We start from the raw sequence: 20490 nt of genomic DNA, 5'->3' as shown, positions 1-20490 counted from the left end.
GTAAGTTATTAAAGAAATATGAAATATTAATGCAATTTTATATAATAGTGGCTTTTTATCAGTGAGCGTAAAGAAATTGTGCGTTATGAAAATTGTCTTACCACATAGGAAATGGGCGTTTCACATTTTACGCCTTAAAGAGCATCGTTTTGTTGAAGGAAGTTGATGTTAATCTGTTTCAAATTAACTCGATAACAGGGATTGCAGTATGAATGATGCATTTTTTGCACTCATAAATATGTATTGAATATTTTACAAGAAAATTAATCGCAAAAATTGTTCAAACGCAGTAAAAGACCTTTAAGATCATTCTCTCTTTATAGGCTTTTGTCTCTCTTTCAACAGCAGCATATTGCATAGGCTTAAAAAAAGACAGATGACGAGAGATTGATGAACATAATGATAATATCAATCAATGATTAACGTTTCGTTTACAATATTAGTTCTAGTTTCTGAAATAATAGATAGAGAGGTTGTATTCGATTTATGCCCCTTTCAGGGTGGACAAGTATAGACAGTAGCTTTTATTGATTTTTATTGACCGTAAGGATTATAGACCGCCAGTCTTGTACGGAAAACCTCTTGTACCTAACCTAACCTAACCTTAGACAGTAAACTCACGTGGAAACCTCTGGTGGTTTTAAGCCCCAGAAAAACTGGGGCCTAAAACCACACGTTATGAGGTGGTTATACACAGCCGTTATAAGGCCGAGGATCTGTTGGTCTCTTGGTCTGGTGGCCGGCGAGGGAGAAGGCCTTCGTATCCCAGAAACTGGCGGGTTTGCAAAGACTAGTCTGTCTGGCAATAACCGGTGCAATGAAGACGACACCAAGTCTCGCATTAAACGTTCTTCTGGGCCTTCCTGAGTTATACCTGTGGGTACGCAGGGAAGCCGATGCGGCGCTGAAGATGGTGGAATGCGGCTCTACAAGACGTGACAACCACCTGCGTCAACGACATACAAGTATAGCGGCCGCCATGCATCGGGATATTCCAATCCTGGGGGCAAAGGTGGATAGTTAGATAGTAAGAAAGGAAGTTTAAGGTAGAAATCCCAACCAGGGAAAGTTGGGATAGTAGGTCAGTGACTTATCGAGGTGCAAATCTCCTCTCAGGCGGTATTGTTTGCAATCCTCGAGGTCGCCACAAGCAAAGAAGTTACAGAAGGACGAGAGGGAGTGATCGAGATCTACTCCGTCAGGCTGTCCTAAAGGCACTTTGTAGTGCCAGAATGGGCAACAGATTGATTCAGGAAAGCTGGGATGCCATGAACAAAGTGGCAGAGCAGAAGCAGGTAAACCTAGTATGGATTCTGACACATGGGGTTTGCGGGAAACTGCAGACAAGCCAAAAAATTGATTGGAATCCCAAGCGACGCCAAGGCAAAATCCAAATGGTTGATGTCAAGGAGTCTTAAAGACACTTGTTACGGTTCTGACAGGCCATCTACTAGGAATTGATGATAGCACTGTTTGTTCTCAATGTGGAACGGCGGAAAAAACATCATATCACCTATTAGGAGTCTGCCATCGCTGGTAGTCTATCAGGAGGCGCTTTCTTGGGGCCTCCACACCCTCCTGCAAGGAACTGTCTTCCTTGGAGTGAGGACGGATCCTTGCCTTCGTCAGGGGTGGTAAGGGGGGAGGGTTTGAGGGGAAACGGCAAAAAGGGCCTTAACACCTACTCGCCGGACCTTTTAGGGTCCCCCCACTTTAATACTGCTACTACTAAGCCTTTTCGCCCAGTATGAGGCTACACCAAGTTCTCTTTTATTTGCTTTCCAGAGGGAAATACGTTGCTGGGCATTAATAATATACTAAAACTTGACCCATTGTCTGTATTTCTCGCTCTGTTTCAACAGCTCCCACTTGATTTTATTAACCTACTACTCACCTTTTTCTCGGGTTGACCAGTCCTGTTCATGGAGAGTTTTTGTGAAACAGGAAATGTTGTGGGGGGTCCAGACTCACGCACCCAACAAATATTTTCTAGATTTTAGAATTTTTTTATAGTGAATAAAGTTCTGTCAACCAAAGCAGAATACGATTATTTGATTGGTTGAGGGTAGTTCATTTGACAGAAGTACTTATCAATGGCGCAAGTCTTTTAGCTCGCAGTATAACCGAAATAAGATTTTGGATTTTTGCCAAATGGCGCTCAAACTCCTCTCCAAATAGCCATTTTGTCCTTGTAGTTTCCTTATTTTATTATTTTAGTTTGTATCAAGGAAACTAAAGACTGTTAATTTATTTAGCGTATGGTCTATTTCAGCTATCCATAAAAAGTTGTGTTGTGTGGAAGAAGTCCCTCAAATCCCCTTGATATGCCTTCAGTTCAGTTAATGAATTTTTTATGACCAATTATCCTATGAAAAAGGATTTTAGTGTTTTCGGACCCAAAATCTTTATTTTCATATGAATATTTTGTCTTATTTTTGGACGTATGCTGTTAAATTGTTGCAAATTATTTTTTGAATCTCCATATATCGTATTTTTGACACCGCAAGAATAGAGAGATAGACAACATGTCTGAAAATAAGTAACATTTTTATCTTCAAGTGTGTTAATAACAAAAAAAATGCAGACTCTCATATACGCTAAACTTTCATCCGCCCACATTAACACTTACAATAATTTCATTCAATTACTGTTATCTACTTTCCAGTCCAATGATTTCAATCAGTTCTCGTTACCTCTGTGTTTGCGCAAGTTAACCGTATCTGTGACCAATTCCATGCACAACAAACACAATTCTATAATAATTAAAACAGTTGTGCTGCTAAATTTATTTGACAAAATCAGACTTTCGACCACTACAATTTTAATTTCCTTAAAATCTTACTTTCAGGTTACCACAGCTTCAGTGGAGGTTCTTCCTCCTCCACCTCCACCACCACCGCCAAATCACCCCAAGAGGGCCGATTTGGTCGATCCGCACTTAAATGAACCCAGAGGAGCTGAAATTGTAGAAGTAGTGGAGGAACCTACCCTTAGACCATCAGATATTGTTAAGGGGATGTGTAGAAGCATGTCCGCTTTATGTAAGTAGATTTCAATTTATCACTTGAGGTTGCCTGCCATTGGTAATATTAAAAAAAGGTTTCAGGGCGTTATAAGCGGACGTTATGATTACCAAATGATCAACATTTAAATTACATTTTAATGTCACGTGACAGTGTTTTTGACAGGTGTCAGTTGGCTTTGCCAGTGATGCAAGCTCTAAAATTGCATAATCATAGTCATGTGATGTGTCTCTTGCAATTTCAGCTAAATAGTCTTAAGCCTGGTTTATAAAACAAAATTTAACTTTAGCATTAACTTTAGTATTAGCATTAAGAATAGAGGTAGTGGTTTTAAATTGTGATGTTCATAAACAAAATTTAACTTTAACTGTAAATTTAGCTGTAACTGCTGACCTTGGTTTTACATAAAATTCTAAATTTTCTTACAGCTAATACTAAAATTAAATCTCCAATGTTTAAACTTCCTCTTAAGATTGAATTTTTGCTTTATTTAGGAAATTTCTAAACAGAAATTCAAAGAATATCCTTTTGCTATTGATTTAGTGCAGTAATGTGGCATTAGGCAGCAAAACTTGAAAAAAATAACATTAAAGTTAGGATACCTTTCAGAAAACTGTATGGTTAAATTAAGGGTTTTATAAACACCCTTTTTTTTAGGGTTAATACTAAATTTATTACTAATGCTAAAGTTAAAATTTCTTTTATAAACTAGGCTTTTTAATTTACCAAATTTTTAAATTTGAAACCACATTTTAAAAGTCACGTGACTAATTTTGACAGATGTCAACTGGCCTTTACAGTGTTGCAAGAACATGCAGAATTAAGTAACGTATATTTTGCAATTTAAGTTTTTACAACTGTTTAAATTTAATTTACCATTTTTCAATTATCAAGTCACGTGGCCTAGTTCTTACAATTTTACTACTGTCTAAATTTAAATTACCAATTTATCAACTGTTTCTTTTAAATGATAAGTATCTTTATTTGCCATGTGCTAACTTGGTTACTATGACAGAGGATTCGTGCAAACGTCAACATATAACCCGTAATTTCAGGGAACCGTACAAAAAATATTTTATGTTTGTCAGAATTTGGAAAAACAGTCACCTGACCTTAGAAAATCAATTCTAAGCTTTTGTGTCTATAAAATTTGGAAAAACAGTCACGTAACCTGAGGAAGTCATTTTTATTGAATCATTAATCTTTATCGACATTTTGACAATACTTAAAAGTCATGTACAAATTGTAAAAGCAGACATGCTACTTAATTCAAGTCAGGGTCAGGTGACCATAAAAAATTAATTTCAACGGTGTATTTCATCAAGATTAATCATTATCTCAATACCAGGGGACACATAACTAAATTTAAGAATGCCACGAATGTGTAAACATTTGAAGGTATCCTGAGGCAGTTTAAATAATTTAAAAGCATTTTGATGTATATCAAGGCAGTTTGAGGCATTTTAGGTAGTTTTAAGGCATTTTGAGCAATAATAGAAGCATTGTGAAGTATTTTAAAGGCATTTCAAGGTATTTTCAAGTAAGTTCATTGTTCTAAAGTCAATAATTTTAGAGAAAAATATATTTTTTTTGAAAAAAAAGTACGCTGAAAATTTAACATCACAATATAAGCAGATGTTATGAACAACAATTTGATCTTATGAAGGAAATTTCTATCTTCTGCAAATGTCCTTGTTTAATTTTTAATTGTTATTATTTTTTACAATAATAGTACAATTTTTTTTGGTCATGAATAGCAATATTTCTCGAAAATTGATCTCTTTATACAGTAATGAACCACGGAGAGTTTTTCTGGGTAAAATTCATGTGCATTTTAAAATTTACTGTGGAATTGTCAATTTGAACAATTTTGGACATTTTATATGAATTGTTTTTTAGTTGTGACGTGTAACTGTCTATTGTGGATATACTTTGACCTGTCGCAATGGTGGTGACTGTCAAATACAGCTCCATGAAGCTACTAAACTAATCAAACATCACTTGTAAAGCGCCGTTTAAAATTGTGATAAACTACATTATATGTACATACTTTATAGCTTCAGGTTAAATCTTGACAGATAACACGTCCATTTTGAACATATCTGAATCTGTCACAATGGTGGTAACTGTCAAATACCACTCCATATGGCTATAAAACTACAAAACCTGCTTAGAAACACTATTATAGTTAATACAGTTGTAGTTAAATCAAAATAAATGCTTGTTTATAGATACATGAGTATAAATTGAACACTCGTGAGGTGTATTTGTTTAATTTGAGCATAGTTCAATCTATCAAAAACTTGGAAACCATCAAAATGTTCTCCACGAATCTGTAAAATTACAGCACTTTCTTAAAACTAGTAAAGTAACGTAAAGTTGTTTTTTTTTTGTCAAAATGCTACAAACAGTGAGATCACTGTATGAAGCTATAAAAGTTAAAAAGAAGCATGCTCAAAAGCAATACAGTAAATTTTATAGGTTTATGAGTTGAATTTTGCCGATTCTGAAAATGTTCTAAAAATTCTGGTCGTTTTGAGATCAGCAAATCCATGTTAAGTAGACGTAATAACAGCATTTTAAGTGGACACTTAAAGGATTTGCACAGTATAAGAAAGTAGAATTAAAACAGAAAACTCAAAAATAATCTGGGGAATTTTAGTGAAATTAGCAAATTTTTTAAAACGCTTTTGGGGAAATTGTATCATATAAGGGTTGGCAACACTGTTCCCGATTATCTTTATAACTTGTGGTATCATCCAAATTTAGTGTGTCTTTCTGTCTACGTTTCACCTAACAGTATTATTTTCTGTGACTTTTCATTATTACAGGTTACTGAAAAGTGACCCAACTGAGCATCCTAGATTCTATTGCCACTATTACAAGCAACCAGATTTCCCATGTATTTCGACTAATTTATACTTTCATTAATGTGAAATACTTTTGAGATTAAATTTAATCATTTTCGGATTAAAGTTAGTGGTCTAGTAATTATAGGTACATGAATTCAATTTTAGCCAAAAGAAATGACCCAATAGCATCAGACCGTATAATTCGGAATATCTGATTTAAATTGGGCGAAATAAAACAATTAGGCTTGGTATAGTCCTTTACTCTTCTAATAACCGTAAAAATGATGACCCAGTTTGAATTTTTCATAGTGCCTATACTATTTTAAGTGGGGTAATTAATTTTGCAATTAGTGCTACTCAAGTTATGTGAAATATTATTTTAGTATTGACAACACTGATTGATCGAATTGAGGAGCATTTTTCATGGTATATTAACCTTTTATAATAGTGCAATGCCTCCCCAACGGTGTATTTATTTATTATTTATAAATTACTTTTACACTAAAATATAGAAGAACCGTTTTAAAGTCAATAATTATATCCGATTCGATTCCCAAACGAGCACCGCGACCGCTCATGAGTGCAATTACTAGAATATTCATTACTTATCTTCATTTCATCTTTCTCTTCATCTCTATTCATAGACATTCTCCCTCCTTCCTTCTTTTGCTAAATGATCGGTACCGTCCAACAGTACTTTCGCGTACTCCGTTCCGAAAACTGATAATTAATTATTTCCTCTATCATGATTGAGTTTTAGTGAACTAGTGAGGTTTGGTTTACGTGAATGTGTTTCTGTAGAATATATTACCATGACAACTACGGTATGGCTGAGATATCAAGGTACTGATGATCTATTTTTTGAATGTTTGGATCTCACAAAAATAACTTTTAGTGAGATTCTTATAAATCAAATAGTGTGATTGCTATGAACTGTCTTACTTTTCTAGCATTTTTTTATAAATATATTTCACTAAGAGTAAAATTCTACTTTGATGATGGCCAAACTGTGCCCGCATGCACCAGCTGGTTTTCGCTTGTGCTACTTGCCATTTTCGCTTTATTTTAATTACCAATTTAAGGTGAATTGTCTTGTATGAACGGAATGGAAACGGCATTAATTAGCCATTTTCAAGTGCATTTATATAGAGGGGTGTTTATTAAAAACTCTTTTCGCATATATTTTCACCAAGGCCCGCGTTTACCTGTTAACCTAAACCTGTTAGTTAAAAGTTGAACCTCAGCTGCGATCTCATGATCAACGGCGCTAATTGTGAAATTAAAACGGTCTACTGTTTCTAATCGTTTAATTGAATTTTTAATCAGAGTGTACCGTTGTGGTAAGCGATTTTGAATTATGACTCCTTCAATAATTATTGTTATACAGTGTGTCCCAAATTTGTTATACATGTATTGGGATAAGACCAAGAGAGTCGATTAAATCGAGTAAGTTTTAGAGAATTTTATGTGAAACTTATTCCCGGTTTCCAAATTAAATTATCTTTAATAAATCTGGTGGAGCAATATTGTCTTTTTATAATAGTTTAAATTATTTGTGCATTACCTGTGTCCAAATTTGTCGGTATACAGAATGTTCCCCAAATTGGTGTGCCAATTATTCGATAGCTAACAAAGAGGAAATTCTTATGTGCTAACAAAGAGGAAATGTCTAAAAAAAGCTAACAGCAAAAAGGGGGAAAACATAAAAAAAAGTTATACTTACTAGGTCTTATTAACAAAAGCATTACACCAGACCGTATAACACTGATGTTTTTAGCCCTGCGTTGCACATGGATAATTTTTATTGTAACCATCCTGAAGATGACCATAAAGAACAGTCGAAACGTTGACATCTGTTTTCTTTACCTTTACTTTACGGAACTAGGGTATCCAACCATGTTTTTTTACTTATTCCATGTATCATCAATAAAAGGCCATAATCAAAAATAATCATAAACGTTTGCAGACCATACATATTTTTTTTAAATATATTTTTAATATTTTCTACATTTTATTGGTGGAAAAACTGACTTTCAGTCAAAATTAAATTATGAACTTTAGAGACACTAAAATTATGTTTAAGTTTGGCAAACCTCTGACATATTTGCAAACAGAGTAAGGAAGAGTAGCAGCTCTTTGATGGAAACTTAGATAATTGCTGTTGTGCTAAATTAATTTTAATTGAAAATAATTGAGAATATAGTGAAACACTGTTTAAAGATAGAATAAAACGGTTTACATATTCCTGTCTTACTTTTTTAAGATCTATTTTACAATATTATTTTCAAAATTTTCAAAAAGACAAAAAAAAAACTCAAAATTCTAATTTTTTTTGAAATTTTTAAAATATCATAGTAAAATAGACCTTGAAAAAGTAAGATAGGAACATGTAAACTGTTTTGCTTTATCTTCAACCGTTCGTTGCTATAGCCTTCCAAATAGTGAAAATTCCAACAGTTAATAAATATCTCTAAAACGACGACATTTAGAGATACATGATTAGAACAAAAACTCACTAGATTAAGCAATCCGTTGTTTCCACTGATTTCATGTAGATGCGGCAACGCTGGATTCACAAAAATATCTTAGTTGTATTCCCTATGGCCATATTACTAAATAAAATTTTTGTTTTTTACATACAGATACAACACCTCGTATTCTTAGTTGGCCACCCTGTATAATCCTTATTCGACTTTTTTCACTAGGTTATTGTGGATTTATTTAGACTTAAATATTGTTCAAGTAAGATTTTGCAAAAAAAAAAATGTATACAATAAAACTTGAACGCTTCAAAGATATAACTTATAAGAATAAACATTTTTTGTACTTTCAGCGGCACGTCGCCTCAATTCTTCTTGTTCCGATCTTACAATCGTAAGTCTCAATGAGGAGGAACGCTTCTCCTCCACCACTACCACCATAACACCGTCGCCAGGCAATCGTCAGCGAGTTTTACCTTTCGTGCCGCCAAGTTTTCCTGTTGCCGATCCCAACAAATTGATCAAACCTTCCGAATACCTACGCAGCATTAGTGGAGGCGAAAAGCGTAACGAAATCATAATAAGGGAGAGATCAGTGAGCAGAGAAGAAACCTCAGAAGAGATGGATGAGGAAACTGGAAACGGCGTAGGAGAAAAGCCGGCTGGACCTCCTCCACCACCACTGCCAGAGTTTAATGGTAAATTTCTTGGTTCCTATTATTTACCACAAGTTATTCGAATTTCAGTTAGCTCAGTTTTTCGGTGAGTGAAAATATAGCTTTAAGAATTAAAATATTCTGATTACTTCCATTGAAATCCGAATAAAACTAATATTCAATCAGGTAATATCCAAAACTATCACCATGTGATAAGATTGGTGAAAATTATTAATTTTGTCCTAGAATTTGGAAAGTTGTTAATGATCCTAATCTTTTCGTTAATAATATTAATTTCTCTTCCATAGAAACATTTTTTCTGAGATATTGTTCTGGCTGGTGGTTTTCACGACAAAAAATATTCTACACAAAGTTAAAGAGAACAAAATTTCCTACATTTTTTGTAGAAAACATTTTTTTGTAGCACACATATGTTAGGTTAGGTTAGGTTAGGCCCCCTCACCAATCACAATTTGTGATTTTCACGTGGCTACGCCCACTGGCACGCCTATATTGCCAGGATACAACCAATTGAAATTTATCTGTAACTGACGGCTGACCACCACCAGTTTTCCAGGTTGCCACACCCACTGACTAATAAGAAACAAAACAATTTTTACTAAAAGTAGAAAATATTGACAAAACATTCGAAATTTCAATTGTCATGCTTTTTAACCATTGATTTTTTGAGATTATTTTATTAAGTATCGACGACCACTGACTGATAAAAAAGAAGGAATTGCTCTTGCCTATTTGTACTTTAACTTGAGAAATCCTTTATAACATTGATAACATATTTTGTTTAGTTATTTTAACGATTATATTAAAATTTTTAAGGCGATTTAACCCAAAACGCCATGTCAAAACACAGCGCCAAGACGCAACAGGAAAAAGCGAAAAAGCTGCAACCTCTATCAGCAATCAGCATCCAAGATTTGAACTCGGTACAGTTAAGAAGAACTGAAAAAGTGGTCGCTTCCAAAGTAAGATTCTATTTTTTTGACTTTCACAAACATTTAAATTTCTTTGTTATTTAGACTTTCTCAGCCCCAACTAGAAGTGTTTCCCTGCAATGTCTCAACACTGCCGATTCCTTTATGTCTCAGAAAACCGACTTAATTGCCGAACTAAAGATGTCGAAGGACTTGACCGGTTTGAAGAAAATGAAGATGGAAAAGGCGAAAACCGAACAAACTATGGAGAAAGAGGTTATTTTCGAAATAAGGAAGCAATTTACTGCTACAAATTTTGTTGATAAAGTACTAAGCAAAGAAAATTTTACATTTTCTGCAACTAAGTTTATCCATGTTTTAGATACCGGATAAAGACAACACCGGAAACGCGATTCCAGCTTGGAAGAGGCAAATGCTCGCCAAAAAGGCAGCGGAAAAAGCAAAGAAAGAAATGGAAGAACAACTGCAAAGAGATGCCGAAGAGAGACGACTACAATCGATACCTCAATGGAAAAGACAACTTTTAGCTAAAAAAGAAGAAACCGAAACGAAAATTAGGTAAGTATTTGGATTAAAAACTTGTAAATTCTTCTTAAAATAAAAATTGCAGACAAACTATTTACACTCCAAAAGTGGTGGAGGAACCTAAAGTAAAGCTACAAGACTTAAGACAACAGCAACAATATAACAACAACGATAATGAATTAGAAGATATTAACAACAATCACACAAAAGATTACGATAAAGACAAAAGTATGAGTTTGAGTAATAATTCTTTGGATGATTCTGAACCTTCTGATGAGGAATCTAATATTATACCATGGAGGGCACAATTGAGGAAAACCAACAGTTCTCTAAATCTTATGTGTTGAAAAATTTTGCGAACCGACGTTGGACACAGGGTGTTTTCAAAATGTATATAAGGCATTTTATTAATAAAGCTGGCTCCATTTGGCGTTTTGTAGACACCCTGTATGCGATGAATATCAGTGTACCACTTAACTTCTTGTTGCTACAACTTCATTAGTCATTTTATGTGATTTTTATTTTTGTTATTGTTATTTTTGTATAATTATTCGATTTTAGCATATAGTAAGTTATTTTTAGAGCGTTTTTCCTGTATTAGTTTTGGTATTGTTTTATCAACTTAATGCTGTGCAGTATGTTTTACCTATATTTTTTTGAATCATAATCGTGTTTTTTAATATTACATATTAATCTACCGCCTACCGTTAAAGATGTTTTATAAACGATAGTTATGATTGACCTTAAGTTTAGCTCATTTTCTAATTTGATTGTGTAAGATTGATTTTTTACTAATTATATTGTAACATTCATCAGAATTATTCTGAGTTTATTCATATATCATTATATTGGATTTTTTTTTTAAATATTTCAAAATAGTGTTAGGCATATTATATACATTTGTAAATCAAATAATGGAATAGATTTTTAAATAGTGTTCTATTGTGTAAATACAATGTTGCTCGAAGATACCTACTATATTTTACCATAAATAAAGTTATTTTCTGTTTAGCAAATGTGTTTTTTAATTGTCATAATGCCGTTCTTTAGATATACTTCTAATATACTATAAGCGTGACTCACTCTGTATATTACTCTTTTGACACCGATTAAAAACATGTTTTACTTTTGGATGTTTTAGTAAGTTTGAAATCTTTTACACTCTTTAGGGCTTACTAGATTTTTTTAGGCTCCTTTAGGCTCATTTTCAATGTTTTGGGTTGATTGTAGGACACACCAGATAAATTTGGTTACATATTCAAACATGAAAAGCGACAGCATAACGGAGAAGCGCCTTAAAAATTGTTTGAAACAGAACCAATACCCTTCTACATGATTGGTGCATGTTCCTGTGATAGGGTCCACAAAGTTTTTGCTGTGGTTGACTGTAAAGTGTCTGTATGGTGATACACCACCTAAATCACTTAACCCACTGTACCCCTTCCAACAATTAGTCCAAATGTCTGTACCAGGCGAAACATGTTCTTCAATGATGGCTTCCAAAGTTTCTGCAGCCAAATTTTTTACCACTGATTTGGCCTTGTGCCGAAAGCTTAAAAAAATTAATTTTCTAAGGTCAGGTGACAGTTTTTCCAAATTCTGACAAACAAAATTTTTTTTTTGTTCGGTTGCCTGAAATTATATTTTGACCTTTGCATGAATCTTCTAACTGTCATAGTAACCAAGTTAGCACATTTTTGAGCTTGCAACACTGTAAAGGCCAGTTGTCATTGTCAAAAACCGTCACGTAATGTTCAAAACGCAGTTCAAACTTTGACAAATTGGTAAATTGAATTTACAGTTGTAAAAACTTAAATTGCAAAATACACGTCACGTGACGTTGATAATGCAATTCGGAGCCTGCAACACTGTAAGGGTCAATTGACATTTGCCAAAATTAGTCACGTGACCTTTAAAATGTGGTTCAAAATTTCAAAATTTTGTAAATTAGGTTAGGACAGTTGTAAAAGCTGAGATACATCACGTGACTTTGATTATTCCATTTTAGAGCTTGCAACACTGTAAAAGCCATTTGACACCTGTCAATAACAGTCACATGACTTTTAAAATGTCGATTAAACGTTGAAAATTTGGTAAATTAAATTTAGACAGTTCTAAAAGCTGAACTTGTAAAATATACGTTACGTGACGTTAATAATGCAATTTTGAGCTTGCAACACTGTAAAAGCCAGTTGACACCTGTGAAAACGAGTCACGTGACCTTAAAAAAGGTAGTTTAAATGTTGGAAAATCGGTAAATTTTTATAATAATTTGTAATGAATATTATTTCAACTTAATACCTAGGTATAAGGTAGCAAAGATTTACCATGTGCCTATGCTGTACTGTTCAACTTGCACTCAATTTTGTTAAATTGATATCATGTATTGTCTACTGCAATGTATTATTAAATAATACAATGCAGCAGACAATATTAAATATCGCAAGAATGATCTACTGAAGTTATTGTATATTTCAAAAAACTCACCCTACTTGCTCCTTATTTGGTTAAAAAACAATCCTAATTCCTGGTTCTTCTTTCTTGTGTTAATTTTACGGCCTAGCTACACGGACTAGTTGCAGAATACAGTGGAAGGACAACGGTTTTCCTTTATTTTGAATATTTGAAGAACAAAACACAACCCAACACAACACAAAACCTTCAAAGTTCTTATTGACATTTTTGACAACTGTCAACTTCAATTGCAACGTTGCTAGTCAATGAGTAAATTTGACAACGCAGAGTTTGAGCAAACCGTCAAGTTTTTCATTATTTATTATTATTAGCAGCTATTTACTCTGTGGCGCTACTTTTCATTCGCTCATGCTGCAGTCATGGCCACCTACGTTTTAATTACTCTCATTTAGATCTAGGCGGCTTTGTCTTGAGTGCGGAGGCCATGTTTGATTGAACGGCTACACTGACAGCTCCGACTGACAGTCGTTAATTGCAATTCACCGCGAGAAAACGTTACCTGAAAACTAAAAATTATTCACAAAAAATAATACAAAAGACAGCCGAAAACATGAATATGAACGAACCAGTGATAAACGTGGCGAAAAATAGGCACAGACATGGCTTGATGGGTCCTCCCGAAAATCCGGCGCCTAAAGCTAGGAGTGTAGTTTCTAGCAAAACGTCCGAACTTCCTTGGGGAAAAACCAATGAGTAGTAAGTGTTTTTTTAAAATTATCTTTTAGCATTTTTTTATAAAACCTGTGTGTTTTCTTTATTGCTTTAAATTTAAACCAACAATTGGAATGAAGATCTTTCTGCGTACTTTAGTAAACTATACAACATTGAAAGATTGATAGACGCGGAACGCGCATTTTTCACCTTCACACGTTCGCATAACCGGTCAGTAATTATTTCCACAAATGAATACCCATAGAAAACTTTATAAATCTAGATTTACATCATCTATTATCGCAATGTATAGGTAATATACCAGGTGTCCAAGAGCACCCTGGACATAGGAGATTAACATGGGAAAACGGTTTTGATTTTTTTGCGCCTGTACGGTTGATTTGAAAGTTGTAGTACCTATCACGGACTAGTTTTCTGGATTTTTTTTAGATCTCTAACTTGAACCCTTTCGTCGTAAAACACGAACAAAAATGAGAAAATTTAAACTTTTGGCCTGCACTGTATAGGCGGTTGTCGGGCAACGGGTAAACAGATCATTGTTGCTGGTACGGTTGCTCGACAACCGCTTATACAGTGCAGGTAAAAAGTTAAAATTTTCTCATTTTTGTTCGTGTTTTACGACGAAAGGGTTCAAGTTAGAGATCTAAAAAAAATCCAGAAAACTAGTCCGTGATAGGTACTACAACTTTCATTAATACGATTTTTCAATCAAATCAACCGTATAGGCGCAAAAAAATCAAAACCATTTTCCCATGTTAATCTCCTATGTCCAGGGTGCTCTTGGACACCTGGTATGTTATTTATCAACATAAAAGTAATACATTAATACGCACTTGATAAATATTTCCATTGCAAGAGTTTAAAAACTAGGTCATTTCCAAATTTCAACAACGTTTTTCTAAGCTTTAAATAAGTCGCGGTTTTCTTTCGGGATTAGGAAACTTAAACCTGCTAGACTAGAAGTTGATCTTGGTTCATAATCTGACACCTTCAAATCACTCACAAAACGCAGAAACAACACAAATATGCAACGTTAACTTTACTTTTAATACCTTTCAACACTTTAGTAAACGATATTCAAATTTTAAATTCAAAATAGATGTCATAGTGACAACAACAATGACAACTAGTAATTAGTCGTTTTCTTTCGCAATATGATCCAAAGGTCACGTGTCCTCGGTATAATTTTGTAATAATGGGGTCATGTGATGGTGTCATGTGGCAGTTTTTCTATCTATCCGACTTAAAGGGCCACCCTGTAGGTTTTTTCATTTTCAGTCTTTGAATTTTTTAACCATGTGGTATTGTCTAACTGAGAACAAAAGGTCCCATAAGCAAACCTTTCAGAACTTGAGAATTTAATTAATGTTTAGACTACCGTTTTGCTCACAAATTTGCCATTTTTATGAAATATCTAAGAAACGGTGCAAGAAGGTATAGGAAAGTATCAACATTACTAGCCTTCTTGCGAGCAATTCAAAAATGAGATTAGAAACAGGGTGTTTTATTTGAAAATCAAAAGTTACACAACTTAAACACTTTTTTAATACGTTTTTGTATTCAAATCCTTTTTCTTTAGCCTGGTTTTAAATTCATCCAACAAGAAATCCACACCGTCCAGAACCACTTCTACCAGTGATGAGGATCGTATTATTGTCGGTAAGCATTTTATTCATGTTGTCATAATTAAACCACTACACTTGGCAACGCATTAATATAATTATTCATTAATTTTTGCCAAGACAATGTAGCAAAATATAATAATCTCAAATAAAAAAATTATATAATTAAAGCAGAAGTGCTTCGACTACGCCTTTGCTTTATCAGCATTAGCTGGGGACGACTTATCAACGGACCTTCTGGTGCTTCTACGAGAGCGAGGTTTTGGCGGTGATCTTTTGCTAACAGTAAGAGTGGCTTTCAGTTGCTTTTTTGGGACCTTTACTTCTTCATTTATTGCTCCTGAAGCGGTCACATGTGGCTTGGGGGTTTTCTTCTTTTTCGCTGAATCGTTCACTAGTTTAAATGAGCCAGCGTAACCTTTACCTAAAGCAAAACCTAATTGTACTATCAATCTATTTATATTACTAAATTTAATGTTACCTGTAACTTGAATATAAGTATTGTTCAGTACACTTTTAGCCAAGAATCTCTTAATGAAGGGTGCAAGCTTATCCGTATCCACTTTGTATGTATCACTAAGATATTTCTTTATTGCCACAACAGAAGTGCCGTTCTTCTGATTCAAAGTGTGAATGGCATCACTCACCATTTTTGCTACTGTCGGGTGGGTTGCAGGTTTTTTGGAGGCCACTTTTGGCTTTTTCGCATTTTTCAGAGCCTTCTTGTCACCCTTCGATGACAGTTTGGGTTTTGCTGTTGTTACTTCCATACTTCCAGAAATCGCGAATATTTTTAAAGCCAAAAATGGTTTGAAACTGAAAGCAGAAAATATGTCAATCATAAATTTGACACACGCAAAATCTAACTGGTGGCTTACCAATTAGCAATGCTTGTTCTGATAGTATATTGTTTTTTTTTTCAGCTTTAACCGAAGGACGAGGGGAGGCCAGGTGTGAAGTGGGGATGGCTGTTGTGAATGTATCTAAACCTATTTTAACATTGTGCCAGATGTCCGATTCGCAGAGCTATACGAACACTCTAGCAAAAATTAATATTTACAATCCACATCTGGTAAGAACATTTTTTAATTTTTTGTGTTCTTAGTCACCAAATTTTTGGGAAAAGTACGTAAATACAGTCAGATACACAAAATAGAATCAGATCAGTTTCAAATGATGCTAGTCAAATTAAAAGCGGAAAAAATGATGACGATGATTGACGACTTTGTTGCATTTGTTGCACCAAAATTATACAGTGCGTTTTTTTTAACGCGCAACATAGGATTTTACGTGTTAAATTTTTAAGCTTATGTTGGACCATGTTATTTTGGAACTACAGGTATAAAACTTGGAAGATGTGTCTTCAGTACCATGAAGCTTAAGTAAGACCACCAATTCGGTCTAAAAAGTGTTTACAAATTAGCAAAAAGTCATCTTTTTTGGAACATATTTTATCTTTCCATATTCCCTGTATGTATGTTTACCTGCTATCTGCCCTGTCAGTATCAAAAACAACACCTACCATACATACAGGGAGTATAAAACTTTTCGAAAGAAGATGACTTTTTGCTAGTTTGTAAACACTTTTTGGACCGAATTGGTGGTTGTACTTAAGCTTCAGGGTACTAAAGACACACTTGTCAAGTTTTACACCTGTAATTCCAAAATAACATGGTCTAACATGGACTTAAAAATTTAACACGTGAAATCCTATGTTGCGCGTTAAAAAAAACGCACTGTATGAAAGGTCAAGAAGAAATTTGGTTAAAATATCTCTCTTGTAAATGGGCTCATGTAGAATGTGATGTACTAAGCAAGAGAGCAAAACAATTCATTTGTGAGTTGTGTTACCAATAAAAATACTAGTTTTAATACGAAGTTACAAAACATTAATAATGAAGCACAATAAAATTTTATAAAACATTAATTTCAAAAGGCTATGCTGTTTTTGCTTTTAAAATATTTTTTTTTTAATAATGCGCTATTTTCTTGCTAGTATCAAGGTTGTATTCAAAAATCCCTTGTCAAACTCCATCAAAAGGGTTGTAGAACGATCCCCATTCCTCCCTCTCAATCAAAATAGTTCATATGGAACATAAGTCCTGTCGTGCAAGAGTCTTAGTTTAACTCTCTAACTTTCTTAAGAATATAATAGTTCTATTTAGACAAGTATTTTCCGAAATGCAAGGGCATTCCTATCTCGTCTATTTCCAGTTTTCCACTAAACTTTTCAAGTTATCAACTTCGTCATTGGTCATTATTTTCTTTTGTTGTTGGTACTCTCTTGAACTTTATTGAACGCCGTCATCTTGTTTGAGTCAAAATACGAACGTAAATCAATAGATTCTCATCCGCTTGATTCCTTCTAAACATAGAAGTTAGCATCATAATACATTTAATCCATTTTTAGATTGTTTATCCGGCAACATTTGAATCTGGAAACAGATTAATCAGCGAAATAAAGCGATATTTTCCTAACAAGAAATTGATGCCTATACCACGTCGTGGATTCAACAAAGAGAATGGTTTGGATCTACTGTATAAAATTTCTATTCCCAAATCCTTTCCTCTTCTCATGATGATAAAGAGTCGGTACGCTATACGTATAATCAGTATAAGTGGCCGTATTATGTGGAACTTTATTTATTATTTAGGTACTATGCTTTAACTGCCACATCAGGACTTCTGACCTACCTTCAAGATTATATGTATATTTACTATGCCACCAACTCTATTAAAGTGGAGTGTGAAGCTTCACAGGGCTACGCCTTTATAGGTCCATCCAGTGGTGATGTATCAATTCTTAGTATTAATCCTGTTATCCTACAGACATAGCAACAGCTGATAGACTGGAATTAGTATCATGTAACCAACCAGCTCAGGCCAACAAATATTCTACACTGTATGGCATAATGAACTTTTGTATGACTAGAATTGGAGCTAGAAATATGCGTTCCATCATTTTGCAGCCGTTATATTCTAGCAAGAAAATCCAAGAACGACTGGATTGTGTTGAGGAGTTAATGCGAAATGTCCCTATGTTGCTTTCTATTCAGGTAGTTGCTTTAAAATCAACCAAAAAAACATTTTTACTTAAAATTACTTGCAACAATAGAGCGTTCTGCCGAAGTTGTCCAATATTGACTTGGTTCTATCACTGGGCACTTTAGTTCCTCAAGATTCTCAAAGGTTTAATACTAAATAATTACTTTTTAAAAATATCTTATAAAAGCGATATTATTTTAGCTGCAACAATAAGCAGTTGAACTATATTTTGCTACTTAACGGAATAGTTGACGCTATTACTCCCCTTAAAGAAGCACTTAAAAATGCGACTCAGCCGTTCTTTGTACAGTTTGCAGAGTTTTTAAATGAAGAGGATTTTGAAAATTTAAAAAATCTTATACGGTATAAATTGACTATACATAACACTCACATCATAAACATATTAAAAAACTAGACAAACGATTCATGAAACGGCTTATTCGACCAAAGGACAACAAGCGGAACAACAAAGGATTTGGGCCATCAAGCCGGGGTTAAATGGTCTACTGGATTTATTCAGGAAGACCTACTCGGATAGAATTAAAGATATGAATGGTAGAGACCAATATTCAATATTCAAGTAATGACACTTTACGCTAGTCCTAAAAATTTTTAGACTACGTGAAAAAGCTGGGTCAGAAATATGATCTGCCTTTGATTTTGGCGAACAATAACAAGAAAGGTTATCACATAACGTTACCCCTTAAATTAACGCAGAAGAAGACTATGAAAAGGTCGGATTTACCATCGGAATTTATTGAAGTAAGTTTTAGTTTCTAGTTTATAGAAGGAAAATCAAATTTTTTTAATACATTTGTTGTTCATACATTTTTTGTTCAATCTTTGTTTAGAACTCTTGGGTCTCTCTTCTTAACATTGATTTCATACGGATAATTTTCGAATGAAATACAAAAAGCCAGATATTCTAAATATTTTAACTGTGGATTTTAAAGGTAAACCCTTGTTTATACATTTATCTACGTATATTAAATTTGAAGGTATTTCGACTGGCACACAGTTTCACTATGAAAACCGTCGAATTAGTCAACCTATCTACAAGAGTAGATGACATTCTGACCGACCTCTTCTATTTGAGCAATTTGTAAGTGAACATCAAACTTACTAGTTAAAATAAATCGTAATGCTTGAACATAATTTTAGAATAATATCAGATGTTACCGTGAAGCTAAAACAATACGTTGGAATGTTCTATCAATTAGTAGAATATATATCCTACTTGGACGTACTCCAGGCCTTGGCCGAAGTTAGCGCTGCTAACAGATGGGTCAGACCCAAATTTGATAAGTATACTGAAATAACAGGAGGACGTCATCCTCTTCTCAACTTTTTGTGCCAAAGACCTCCTATACCGAATCCAGCTGTAAGATTTTCTAGGAAATCCTCAACAACAATAAATCATAATTTGTTTAGGTTGCATGCGAACATTACAATTTACATATCATAACCGGACCGAATGGAGCAGGCAAAAGCATTTTTATCCGTCAAGTAATGCTGCTACAAATTATGGCTCAATCAGGTGTTTGTATTTGTAGTAAATATGTAAATTTGTAGTTTAAAATTTGTTTTTTAGGATGTTTTGTTCCAGCAGAACAAGCGGTTTTCAGAGCTGCAGATAAACTGTTTGCCAGGATATCAAACAATGACGATATGGAAAGTAACGCTTCGTCGTTTACACTCGAGGTAAGTGAGAAGTGCTTAAATATTATAGAGATATAAGAGACAGTTGAAAAGAGAAAGCGAATTAGAGAAAGATGGGCTCTTCCTACCAAAGTTAAGAGACAATCGACTGATATCAGCTTTGATCGTTGATCTCCTGATGTTTTATTAGTTGATGATTCAGGTTGTTGAAAAACGTTGCCATATCTCAGACCACTTTAAATAATTGTTTTAAAACATCAGTTTAAAGATACTAATTAAATAAGATAAGAGACAACCGGCAACATGTTTCCTACCAAAGGCAAACCGAGGTCACCCAAAAACATCACCCCAACACCCAAGGAATTATGCCGGCTGTCCCTTATTCTTGTTAAATAGCTATTCTTTGCTCTGTAAGTGATATGTGTCACACACATTTTTTTAAATTGAGTCACATGGTCTATTTTTAGACTTAGATTACTCTTCTTCATCTTGTAAACTGTCACATCTGCTCTAGTAGGGCTGCAGTAC

The 20490-nt window shown here is 34.2% G+C and overlaps 3 protein-coding genes and 1 long non-coding RNA gene across 11 annotated transcripts in view; 2 read left to right on the top strand and 2 right to left on the bottom strand.

Annotated features, from left to right (window-relative positions):
• Window positions 1-11505, top strand: part of f (espin protein forked) — a 73285-nt gene extending 61780 nt beyond the window's left edge. For 5 of the 6 annotated variants that reach the window (XM_081985944.1, XM_081985962.1, XM_081985972.1 and 2 more), the window contains 6 exons: window positions 2849-3041; window positions 8709-9053; window positions 9849-9994; window positions 10049-10270; window positions 10326-10522; window positions 10575-11505. In XM_081985944.1, the coding sequence (XP_081842070.1) occupies window positions 2849-3041; window positions 8709-9053; window positions 9849-9994; window positions 10049-10270; window positions 10326-10522; window positions 10575-10836 (1365 nt within the window). In that variant the 3' untranslated portion in view covers window positions 10837-11505. The remainder of the gene's footprint in view (window positions 1-2848; window positions 3042-8708; window positions 9054-9848; window positions 9995-10048; window positions 10271-10325; window positions 10523-10574) is intronic. The other variant, XM_081985953.1, reaches the window with a different exon arrangement.
• Window positions 8-14724, bottom strand: LOC145733342 (uncharacterized). 2 transcript variants are annotated; one of them, XR_014179187.1, is made up of 4 exons: window positions 14470-14724; window positions 13531-13638; window positions 12977-13470; window positions 8-1000 (listed from the first exon to the last, which is right to left on the bottom strand). It is a non-coding gene; the product is annotated as an uncharacterized LOC145733342 (long non-coding RNA). The 2 variants fall into 2 exon arrangements; XR_014179186.1 differs by lacking the exon at window positions 8-1000 and adding an exon at window positions 2933-3074.
• Window positions 13465-20490, top strand: part of LOC145733212 (uncharacterized) — a 43808-nt gene continuing 36782 nt past the window's right edge. For both annotated transcript variants that reach the window (XM_081985933.1, XM_081985928.1), the window contains exons 1-14: window positions 13465-13660; window positions 15216-15295; window positions 16182-16330; window positions 17669-17850; window positions 17913-18034; window positions 18088-18314; window positions 18374-18447; window positions 18505-18666; window positions 18719-18858; window positions 18920-19065; window positions 19302-19405; window positions 19465-19684; window positions 19735-19840; window positions 19895-20004. In XM_081985933.1, the coding sequence (XP_081842059.1) occupies window positions 13515-13660; window positions 15216-15295; window positions 16182-16330; window positions 17669-17850; window positions 17913-18034; window positions 18088-18314; window positions 18374-18447; window positions 18505-18666; window positions 18719-18858; window positions 18920-19065; window positions 19302-19405; window positions 19465-19684; window positions 19735-19840; window positions 19895-20004 (1968 nt within the window). In that variant the 5' untranslated portion in view covers window positions 13465-13514. The remainder of the gene's footprint in view (window positions 13661-15215; window positions 15296-16181; window positions 16331-17668; window positions 17851-17912; window positions 18035-18087; window positions 18315-18373; window positions 18448-18504; window positions 18667-18718; window positions 18859-18919; window positions 19066-19301; window positions 19406-19464; window positions 19685-19734; window positions 19841-19894; window positions 20005-20490) is intronic.
• Window positions 15337-16121, bottom strand: LOC145733316 (histone H1-III-like). The gene is made up of 2 exons (XM_081986074.1): window positions 15740-16121; window positions 15337-15682 (listed from the first exon to the last, which is right to left on the bottom strand). Exons 1-2 carry the CDS (start codon window positions 16098-16100, stop codon window positions 15444-15446), a joined length of 600 nt encoding a protein of 199 aa, XP_081842200.1. The 5' UTR covers window positions 16101-16121; the 3' UTR covers window positions 15337-15443.

Source organism: Ips typographus, linkage group LG1, assembly GCF_016097725.1.
Source record: "Ips typographus isolate SLU linkage group LG1, UJ_Ityp_2.0, whole genome shotgun sequence".
Lineage (NCBI taxonomy): Eukaryota > Metazoa > Arthropoda > Insecta > Coleoptera > Curculionidae > Ips > Ips typographus.
This window is presented reverse-complemented; position numbering and strand designations above follow the sequence as displayed.